Source organism: Danio rerio, chromosome 21, assembly GCF_049306965.1.
Source record: "Danio rerio strain Tuebingen ecotype United States chromosome 21, GRCz12tu, whole genome shotgun sequence".
Classification (NCBI taxonomy): domain Eukaryota; kingdom Metazoa; phylum Chordata; class Actinopteri; order Cypriniformes; family Danionidae; genus Danio; species Danio rerio.
The window spans coordinates 23,537,091-23,548,516 of NC_133196.1; the positions used below are offsets into that span (position 1 = coordinate 23,537,091).

Sequence of the window (11,426 nt, forward strand, 5' to 3'; positions counted from 1 at the left end):
AAATACTGGTATTTTTCATGTGGTCTTTTACTTTTTGAACCCCACTGTGTGTGTGCGACATCATATACCTAAATTAGCAGACCATTACCCTCAGAACTGTTACCATCCTGAGAACAGCAGGGAAAGATGGTGTTTAATTGTTTTTCCAGCTCTCGCATGACTAAAACCAAGGGTGGGAATACAAGGCTTAGGGGAACAAGATCAAACTCATTCAGCACTTTCAGAGGCTTAAACCTACAGTGCTCATTTAAACTGTCTGTAAACAGCATATAGGTAAAGTAACAGGCATTCAATATCATGAGGTCCCTCTGCACATCTCACAGCAATATTGAGCACATAGTAAAGCGGACGAATGAAGATGGCAAATAAGGCTAGCTAATAGGGTTGGGGAGGGGGGTTTAAAAGCAGAGAGCAGATATTGATTTCTCCATTCCCCCATCTGGAGGTGTGCAGTACGAGTAGACAGATAAGGCTGGTGTGAATTAACGTGAAAACAGGAAAAGAGAGGTTTGTCCTCCGTGGTTTGGTGTTTTCGTGTTTTCTAAGGGGAAGTTGGGTGGGAACGGGTGACTAATCTATAGAGCTTTCCACCCCTTTCTTTCTTGATTTAACCTGATTGGATTCTGCTCAACTATGACAAACTGCTGCTACTGACAAACTATGTTTTATCGTTTCAAGAAGTGCAGTTAACCTGGCAGTTTTAAAACTGAATGAACAAGGCCTGTTGGACAAATTGAAAAACAAGTGGTGGTACGACAAAGGAGAGTGTGGCAGCGGAGGAGGTGGTGAGAAGGTTAGCCACTATGTCAACCAACGCGGGTAAACAGTTTCCTCTGTAACGGGAGCATCTGCCGGGGCGCAATCACATACCTGACCTTAATCCTGACCCTATTTAGCCTGAGGAGAAAGAGGAACGCAATTACTGTCAAAGCACAAGTATTCGCCCTGGATACCAGGCAGAGATTCCTTCCTTGATCTTCTTTCATTCATCAAGGAACTTTTCCTCTTCTCTTTACCTAGTGGCATCTCTTTACCTCTAGTTAATGATTTTCTCCTCCTGAGGTGCATTAGCTGCATTTTGTACCGGCAAGCAGTGTTGCTGCAGAGTCCCATCATGATTACGTATTAAAGACACGATTCAAAGTCATAAGTGAAATTCATAACAGTTTAGAGGAACACAGAAAGTCTGCTTCCTGCGGTATATATGCCAATAATTGTGGTTTAACAGTAATTGCCTCCAGCGTTGGTACAGAAACAGGCCGTGGCAGTATGCGCCCGTTACCTAAAGCGATGGAACAAGGTCCCGTTCATATGTCTGTGGCTCCAGTGCCAGGCCCCTAAATGGAGCACAGAGACATGTACTACAACGGGATCCTTGGCTCGGTCACTTTGCCAGTGCAACTGCTCTGTCAGCTGTTATCAGTGAATAACATAAAATAACATGTCCTATGATGTTATTTATGTTATTTGTGTTACATTCCTCTGCGCGGTTGAAGAACCCCCGTAAACCTTGCCGTTTTGAAACTGAGTGAATCAGGCATCTTAGACAAGCTGAAAAACAAATGGTGGTACGATAAGGGCGAGTGTGGACCCAAGGACTCGGGAAGTAAGGTCAGTCTCCATAAGTCTGGGACCATCACTGTTGTCTAATGCTCAGTGAGGCAGAGAGTCACCAGTATCTAGCGCATGCTTATCTGTAGGGAGATTTTAGACGTGCACCAAGCAAGATAGTTCCAGCATGCCCTGCTTCTCCACACTAACTGTCTTATTAGAGATCTCTGTTTTTGATAACACACCTACTGTAGTACCTGAGAGGAATGGAAGTGACTGGGCTTTTGGAGGTATCCCAAGTTTATTTAGCCGAGCGTGCCATTGATGTCTTTTTGCATGACAAGCCAAGCAAACCTGAATTTTGTGGAGCCAGAAACGCACCGCACATGGTGATAAGCTAAAACGTAGCAAGAATTTAAATTGGAGAACTTGCACAGGGAGCTAGTGATCCATTTGAAAGTACAGCCAAAAGTAAGACATTTCCTGTAATTACATACTAATTAGAACCCTGTCAAAGCACTGATGCCTGTGTGTCAAAGTCGCCACAAAAACATCAGCCTTTTAGTTTAGGAGGTTGATTGGAGGATATGAATTGATTCATCTGTAAACTGTATATGTGAGTGAATGTGTTTGGTAGCAAGTAGATATTTAGACTAGTCAATGAGTGCAAGTGTGTATGTGAGTGTGTGTGTGTGTATGTAAGTGTACACCACTCCCACCCCGTTAACTTCCTGTCTTCCTGTTTCTTTCCTTCCTCTCACATCCAGGACAAGAGCTCACAGGCCCTCAGCCTCAGTAATGTGGCTGGGGTCTTCTACATTCTGGTCGGGGGCCTGGGCCTGGCCATGCTGGTGGCCCTCATCGAGTTCTGCTACAAGTCCCGAAACGAGGCCAAGAGAATGAAGGTGGAACAGTCTGAACGTCGCCCCTCTTCCTCTCCTCTCCCCAGTCCCGTCCCCCTCCCCAGCCCCCATCCCTCACCAGGGCCCAGTCCCACCCACAGCACTCAGAGTTTAGCAACATATAGAGAGGGTTACAACGTCTACGCCACAGAAGGAGTAGAGATGTAGGAGGTCAGATGTACATAGGTGGCCGGCAGTCGTAAGTGGAGCTCCTCTGTTTTCGCTGCCGTAGCTTGCCGTGTGTGAGCCCGTGGTAAAGCTTCTTGTGTTTGTGATGTCCTTGTTCTGTCTCCACCACGTGTACTCTGAATCAGAGACGTGCATTAACATTATTGCGCATGCCGAAGACTGAGGTACCTGGACTGCAGACATTTGTAATCACACACCAGTAGCCTCTCTTACCAAGTGAAGAATATATTTAAGACAATCCTTTACAATCCTTCTATGGCACAGTCTTAAAAAACCTTTGGTTGTTGATTTTAAATCATCGTTGGGTCCAAATGACTTAGCCAGATGCATTCGAGATGCTTCATCACTTTGAATTCGGATGTTTGCGCATGCTGAAAACTGAGACAAACTGCACATTTGAAATCACTTGCTAGTGTGGTAACCTCTTTTGATTGTCGGCTCCAGAAGATTATGCCAGGTGCATTGACTCTGAGGTACCTAGTATTTATGCAGTGAACTCATTTGACAAGTCAGCAAGAATAGTTAGGTTAAACTAAAACTTATTTGATCCTAGGTATAGCCTTGAATCCCAGCCAGTTGTCAAATTCAGGTAATTTTTGTCTGCAAAGGACTGTGCTAGATGCATTCAAGATGTTCCATCATTATGCAATGACATATTTGCGCATGCTAAAGTTTGGGAAATCCCAACTGCATGTTTGTAATCTCTCGTTTGTAATCTCTACTCCAAAAAAGGTTTTTTAGTAGACAGGAAAGGTTAAAGCTTAAGGCAATCTTTTGATCATAACCGTAGTTTTGAAAACCTTCTAGTAATTTTAGGCTCTGGAGGACTATGCTAGATGAATTGAGAGGTTAAGGTTCTTGGACGACACATGTTTGTAATCACTCAGCACAGCAGTGTGGAATCTCTCTTACTGAGTCAACAAGAATAGATTAGCAAATCTTAATACAATCCTTTGTTCCTAAGCATAGTCCTTAAATCCCCCGGACAAGTTGTCTATTTCTGGCTCCAAAAATATGGCAGATACATTCGAGATGCTTCTTTGCTATGCATTTGTATATTTATGCATGCTAAAGATCGAAGTACCTGAATTGCATATTTAAACACCAGAGAAGTAATCTCTCTTACAGAGTAAAGAAGCATAGGTAAGCAAACTTACAATTATTTCAACCATAGGTGTAGTCTTGAAAAAACTTTGTTGTCTATTTCAAGTAACTTTGCCAGGTGCATCCAAGATGATTCATTGTTGTGAATTTACATATTTGCTAATGATAAAGCCCAAGGTATATGAACTGCACAATTTTGTATCAAAACTTTTATCAAGTTATAAATTATAGGTAAGATGATCCTTTGATATTGAGCAGAGTATTGAAAGCCCCCTAGTTGTCAGTTTCAAGTAATTTTTGGCTCCACAGGAGTGTGCCAGATGCTTCTTCACTATGCATTTGCATATTTGCGCATGCCGAAACCCGAGGTATCTGGATTGCACATAAATATTCACACACCGGTGCGTTACACATCTCGAGTAAAGAATAGTTAATCAAAACCAAAGATAATCCCTAGGCATAGTCTTTAAAACCCCCAAGTTGTGAATTCAAATTCATTTTTGGCTCCAAAGGACTAAACCAGATGCATTCAAGACGCTTCATTGCTGAACTGTGTCATAATCTGGTGTTTTGTATGTGCTTGCTGATAATGTGCACTCATTCAAATAATAATGCTCTGGCTTTTTGCGTACGCACCTCTGACTTGCATTCTCCTTGTCCCCACTTCTGTTTTCTCTCTGGACGTAGCTCACCTTCACCGAAGCCATGCGGAACAAGGCGCGCCTGTCCATTACGGGGAGCGTGGGTGAGAACGGACGCGTCCTGACTCCTGATTGCCCAAAGGCTGTTCATTCCGGCCCCTCGCTGCGGCAGAGCTCCGGACTGGCTCTGGTGTCATCCGACTTACCGTGAAAACCAAAAACATTAAAGTGCCTTAAACTCCACAAGACCGCAAAACAGACATCAGAACACCGACCCTACAGCAATGACGCCATCAAGCTGAGCAATTGTGCTGACAAGGTAGTTTTCGAAAGGAACCAAGACCCCTGGTGGCTTCACACTCTGGGGAGAAGATATTACACTGTTAGGACGATATGGTTATCGCGCTGACTTTTGATTCCATCATGTACATTTAAAGAACTTGTGATGCCTCTGAGGGTGAAGCGGGTGCCACAAAAACGCAAATTCAACTGAATCTTGGTAAATGTTGGGTGGAAAAAAAGATCTGCTTGTTCTAACACTCTGCCATAATCCTCGTCAAACTGAAACGCCACAAATCCACATCTTAGCATAAATGTAAAATGGGCATTTGTTTGCCCGAGAGGGTATTATTGACACGAGTATAGTATTAATGAATACTTATTAAATAAACTGTGAAGAAGAGTTCATATATATAAATATATATTCTATAAAATCATACCTAAAATGAATTATTTACATTTTGTAAATAGAAGACTGTACAACTCGCTTGCTTTTTAATGAATTTGTAAATAGCCGATTCTGTAGTTGACAAAGTGTAATTCACTTTTTAAATCATCTTTAGACAACGGATTCATCGCAATAATGGTTAGAAAATGATTTTAAAAAAGATTTGATATATGTAGATGTACATGAACTTCTATGGATTTAATAACATGGGCATGTTATCAGTGCCAGTGACCTATGCGCCCATGTTTCTCGGGAATGTGGCACACACTCTCAGTGCATCTCAGCCGCTGCTCTTTCCCAAGCCATGCCCTGCATAATCACTGTGCAGTTGTAGACCATGGTACCCTTTAGACTGTTTTATTTTTTCCACAGAAGTATATTTTATTTTTGATTCATGTGATTACTGGAGGGGGAAAAAATGGTTTTGAGAAGTTTGTAAATGTTTGTCCATTCATTTTAGAGCAGATGTCTTTATGAATCATATAAAGAAACTCAACTGGACGAGAAACTAATCGAACTCAATTGCGCAAACTTGTATAGAAATAGAATAGAAAGTGTTCTGAACACTGACCTCTGAAGACACTGTTTGTATCGTGAGAGCCATTGTCAGAGTTCAGCTTTGGCCTTTTTTTTATAAACAAAAAAAACACTGTGTAACCTCATTCAGGCCTTCAGCATGTTCTCCAGAAACTGTAGCAACGGACATCTGGACGATAAAACAGGATGTGGACAGTTTCAAGGCTTCAGGACATCGGTAATGGAAAAACGAATCAATCTTTCTCTGCCTACTTCTGTTCAACTTGCATTTTAACTGAAAGTGCAATTTATGGTCCCTCTTGTTCTGACGACCCCTCGTCTCGATAAATGACTCAAGCACACGGTATGTTTGTCTTTCATTGTGTTTTTCCCTCTCTTTCCTCTCTGCCGTCTATTCTCATTATGTCTCAGAAACACACCAATATGATCCTGATGCATATTGAAGATCGGTGTGTTTGGACAGTGGCTTAGGTTTTTTGCCCCCATGGTCTCTAATGCTGTGATGAACGTGGTGTCCTTACTAGGTTAATATGTTAAAATTGTAAATATTTATTTTGATCATTTTTTAGTAAAATATTAATGGACATGAAATTGCCCTTCGGTGTCTTTATTTGGGTGAGTTAATCGAGTGAAAACTCCCGGAATCAGAATAGAAATGACTTGGAGTCCACAAGATCCAGTTTGGCCAAGTTCCAGCACATGATCTGACCAAATATTCAGTGAAGATTTGATTATCATTGTATAATTTTAAATAGGGCTGCATGATTCTGGCAAAAATAAGAATAATGTTTTTTTGTTTTTTTTTTTAATCAAGATCACAATTTTCTCACGATTCCTTAGATGTAAAATAAAGGTTAAATTAAGTTGGCTATTATTGGTATTTCTCAAACATATGGAAAAACAACACTAATAATATTAGGCCTATGTGTAGGTTTACTGTTGATTAAAATGAAACATTTTGCACAGACTTGGAATGTTGGACTTAGAATTTAAATCTCCTGGTTGTTAATTCACAGTGAAGTGATGGCATCAGAATACAAATATTCATAATTCTGAAGTTCAAATATTATGTTTGAGGCATCATTGGCAGGCATGCGTGCTTCCTCTCAGTAATATACAAACAGTGCGTCAGCCCAAGCAGGATTTTGCAGGCGCGAATACATTAAGACAGAAATGACATATGAAAATTTTAAGACCATTTAGAGGTGTTCATATTGCTGAGCAACGTGTATAAAACAATGTGAAGACTGGTGCGACTGCCTTTACGCTTCTCTCCTGACCTTGAAAATATATTTTGCTGAATCATAGAAAAGCAGAATTAAGGTTGTGTGTAGGGTAGAATCGAGATCGCAACTTTTTTTTCAAATAATTGTGCATCCCTATTTAAAACATTATTTCCTTGCAGATGTCAAATGATGATATTTTGAACAATCCTGATCAATTTAAACTTTTTACCTGTTTTACAGACCTGACTAAATTGTTTACTCAGCTAGACTGTCTGTAAAGTATTTGCTGAAACCATTATATACTTGCATATAACAGTGATCGGAACCAAGCTTCATTTAAATCCTTAGACCATATGAACACACAGTATACCATAAAAAGTACTGCATCAGACCACTCTTGCTTTAAAGAGCCCATATTATACATGAAATAAGGTCATATCTTGGTTGTAAGGGTCTCCAACAACAGTCTAATATGCATGCAAGGTCAAAAAACACTTTCATGGTCTTATAATCTGCATTTATTTTTACCTAATTATCCCAGCGACTCCTGTATGAATCGTCCAGTGATTCATTTGTTCCCAAACCCCTCCTTAGCGCGGAGCTAATCTGCGCTGATTGGACCGATGACAGTCTGTCGCGATTGGTCGACTGCCTTCAGTCAGAGAGGGAAATGGCCAATAGCTAATCAGCAATTTAAAAAGTAATCACAGTTCATACACGCTCGATAGTGTAGGCGTGGACTTTAGCTGCCACACTATGGCCAGTGGATAGTGCCACGGATAACCGAACGAAGGAGACAGTCGTGTACTCGCCATACCACACACACACAAAAACACACACACACCTCCGGATGACAACGCTCCCGCTTCAGCCCGCACCCGCCAGGTTTTAGCCTGAGAACCCGCTCCGTTTTCTGCCCGCCGCGCCCGGTCCCGCTAGAGCGGAGAACACAACCAAATATCACCCAGTATACAGTCCAGACAGCCAAGCTGTCTGGATAAAAACACACACACAGCACAAAGTACACAAAGCTCGTTCGTTCGTTCGCTCTCTCTCGCTCTCTCTCTCTCTCTCTCCCCGCGCCAGATTTCTGCGGCGCGGAAATACATTTCCGAATAAATCGCGGGAGCAGAACTCTAGCACGGAGCTCCATAAACAAACAGCACGCGTCGCGTTTTTAACGTGACTTTGCACGCGATAAGATAATATATCCAGTTAACCTGATACAGTACACGCGGTTACAAGTAACAAATCACAACCAAATACATTTGCAAGCTAGAGTAAACGAGGCAACAACTTTAACCGCACGTACTTACACTTGAGAAATGTAGGAAGAAACCCATCCTGACGTCCATCAGTTACTCTTTACTGATCCTTCCTTTAACAAACTCAGATGAAGTATTCTTTGTAGCATGTAGCTTCCAGAAGTTTCCAACTGCTTGGTTATAATGCTGATGTTTCATCTTTGGGTAGAGACTCAATATATCCATCTGCAGTGTGACTTCAATCGACCGGCATGTTTGTGTGCGTGTGTTTGTGGGTGTGCGTGTGTTTGTGGGTGTGTGTGTGTGTGTGTCTGGGTTACTGCGTCAGAGGGCGGGGCCTCAGGTTTGAAATCTCCCGGGTTTGCGCGTGCACGTGAAAAACTTTGTTTCGTTCGTACGTCATGGCGAAACACCTAATGAGTCGGTATCAAGGCGACTCGTTTGAAGCACTATGATTCGACTCTTTTATAGATGAATCAACAGTTTTAAACACTGTATTCTTACAGATTTAAGCCTTAGCTGGATACTTCACTTCACTTAGAGCTGTGTTACACACTACATGGAGGGGAATTTTCAAAAACCCATAATATGGGCTCTTTAATAACTGTTCTATTTCTTCATGGCATAGATTCTATAAGATGCTGGAAAGATTCCTCTGAAATCTTGGTCCATAGCATCATGTAGTCCCTTCAGATTTGTCAGCTGCACATGAATCTCCCATTTCAGCACACCACAAAGCTGTTCAATTGTGAAGGATATTTGAGTACAGTGTACTCATTGTCATGTTTAAGATGAACATGCAGCTATCCTTAAGATGGGTCCCTGGATGTGGTCAGCAACAATATCCAGGTAGGCTGTAACAATTATTTATTTATTGAATAAATTAATTTAATTGATACTAAGGGGCCAAAAGTGTGTCAAGAAATGTTCCTTTTTGTTATACCAGTAACTGCCTGAACCCCTGATACAACACATGATCCATGCTTTTATGATGCTTATGCTAAATTCCAACCCTATACCAAATGAATTTCACAGCAAAAACCAAGGCTCATCAGAACATAAAGCGCTTTTCCATTTTTCTGTTGTCCTTACTTACAGGAGTCCTTCTTACAGTATCTGACAGGAGTGTCACCAATGTGCTGCTGTAGCACAAAGGCTTCAGTGTTGGAGTTGCTGTGTCACAGATGCTCCTCTGCAGACCTTGGTTGTAACCTTTTCGAAACATTCTTGTAATAACCTAGGAATGGTTGTGCATGAAAATCTGAGTAGATAAGCCATTTCTGAAATGCCAACAATTATGGCACATTATAAAACACACTTTCCCATTCTGATGCTTGGTTTAAACTTGAACAGATCGTCTACACATTGGCTGTTTCTGAAATCACCCCTATACTCTTAAATGGTGAACTATTTGATGGTGTGGTGTCTGAAAACCTAGTGGTCAACAGCTAGAAAATACAAACACCCATTATTCGCTACAAGAGTCTGCACGCTTCATGAAATTACATGGCCAACCAGGCCGTCCACAGTAGCATCCTATTAGTGTAAATTTCTAAATATATTAAATTACCATTTTTATCAAAATGCTTTGTTTCATAACTAGTAAACAACCCAATACGCATCCCTTCGGGTGAACTGAGTGCTCATTCACACTTTAAGTGGACTAGTGTACTAATATTGGGAATAGTGCACATGTTGTCAAATCCAGTTCCTGGAGGGCCGCAGCTCTGCACAGTTTAGCTTTAAGCCTTATAAAACACATCTGATCTAACTAATTGAGTCCTTCAGGCTTGTTTGAAATCTACAGGTAAGTTTGTTGAAACAGGGTTGGAACTAAACTGTGCAGAGCTGCAACCCTCCAGGAACTGGATTTGATACCTGTGGAATAGTGAATGAGGTTATATGTATAGTTTTGGATGTCGCACTTCTCTACATCATACTGTACCTGCCAACATTTGATCCTGAAAATCTGGGAGACCGGGGGTGGGGTGTTCTGGGGTGATGTGTATAAATAACACTGTTGTTGAGAACCTGGTTAGTAAATGTACTATGGTGTTAGTAACTGTATTATGGAGCGGGTTTCGAGCGGTCACTGTGATCGAATACTATACAAAGCTTGGCAAACCGGGGGTTCCAGGAGTTATAATAAAATGGGAGGGTGGCGGGAGATGGTTCTACAGTACACGAAACTCCTGGGAAAAACTTGAGTGTTGGCAAGTGTGCTCTGTATGCCTAAATGATTGGAGTTGCTGCAATGTCATTAGCCGCATTTCCACTATCGGGCCAGTGTGAGCCAGGGCTTTTATCGAGCCAGGCCGGGCCAATCACCCGGGACGTTAAGCAATGAGGCCGAAATCATGTCGCGTTTCCACTGTTGGGCTAGTAGCTCGCAGCGCGTCACGCAAACCACGCCCCCAGAATGTCCCCCGAATCGAACGTCACTCAATCCGCCCACTTCAGCGGGAAACAGGCAGATAAAGCACACCACATCATCACAAAACTATTAAAATTAGGACAACCAAAACAAACAAATGACACGTTACTGTACAGCAGTACAATGTATGTCTATACGCACATGCCTGTTTGTTCTCATTCATCATCGAAATCCAGTGGTCTTGCCTCTAACCGAGGGACCCAGCGCCGGGAGCGCACACATCCATAATATAAAACCACATATATAAAATTCTCTGTTACTAACTCGATATGAAATGTAGTTTATAACACCCTCAGTTAGACAGACACTGTCCAACATTCATGTTAAATGCTCCGGAGAGAACTGAAACATAAACTTTTCCCTATAGGCTTTATGACACTTAATAGGTGATTACCTTTATTTAAAGATCTTGCTTATTATATCTTAAGTAAAGGAAAGTGTTCAGTGTTTCAGCACATAAGAGCAGCACATAATAAAATATAGCCTATATTTCATTGCGCTCAGCAGCTATGCACTAATAAAGTTTTAAATGAAAGTTTAATATGGCTTTTTAATATTAAGTTTAATATGGCAGTTTGATATAGTACCTAATTTTTATAGCTAGATTTTGTTAGTTTTATATTGGTTTATTTATTTAATGTGATTTTATTATATCTGATATTTGTAATTCTTTAAATTATTTCAATATAGCTTTGGCTATTTTATCTAGATATGACACTTGTTTTGAGCCTACAAAAGTTGATATGAAATTTGTTAAGTTTATTGTTTTCTGTTGTATTCATATAGTGTATTATCTCCAAAATAAATAAAAACAATAAAAAAATATAAGAAAAAAGCCGCTCGCGGCATC

General features: G+C 41.1%; 1 protein-coding gene and 1 long non-coding RNA gene across 10 annotated transcripts in view; both read left to right on the top strand.

Annotated features, from left to right (window-relative positions):
- gria4b (glutamate receptor, ionotropic, AMPA 4b) overlaps nucleotides 1-6,242 on the top strand; it is a 177,795-nt gene extending 171,553 nt beyond the window's left edge. For 2 of the 9 annotated variants that reach the window (XR_012396477.1, XR_012396478.1), the window contains exons 14-17: nucleotides 679-793; nucleotides 1,497-1,611; nucleotides 2,319-2,456; nucleotides 4,434-6,242. Coding sequence is in view for 7 of the 9 variants with exons in the window: in NM_212752.2 (NP_997917.2) it covers nucleotides 679-793; nucleotides 2,319-2,456; nucleotides 4,434-4,598 (418 nt within the window). In the remaining 2 variants the exon portion in view is untranslated. Of the gene's footprint in view, nucleotides 1-678; nucleotides 794-1,496; nucleotides 1,612-2,318; nucleotides 2,653-4,433 lie in introns of all 9 variants that reach the window. The other 7 variants (XM_021468771.3, XM_073934324.1, XM_021468772.3 and 4 more) reach the window with 5 other exon arrangements.
- A 217-nt stretch (nucleotides 6,243-6,459) lies between these two features.
- LOC141379866 (uncharacterized) lies at nucleotides 6,460-10,304 on the top strand. Its single transcript, XR_012396783.1, has 3 exons — nucleotides 6,460-6,576; nucleotides 6,968-7,255; nucleotides 8,614-10,304. It is a non-coding gene; the product is annotated as an uncharacterized lncRNA (long non-coding RNA).
- The last annotated feature ends 1,122 nt before the right edge of the window (nucleotides 10,305-11,426 follow it).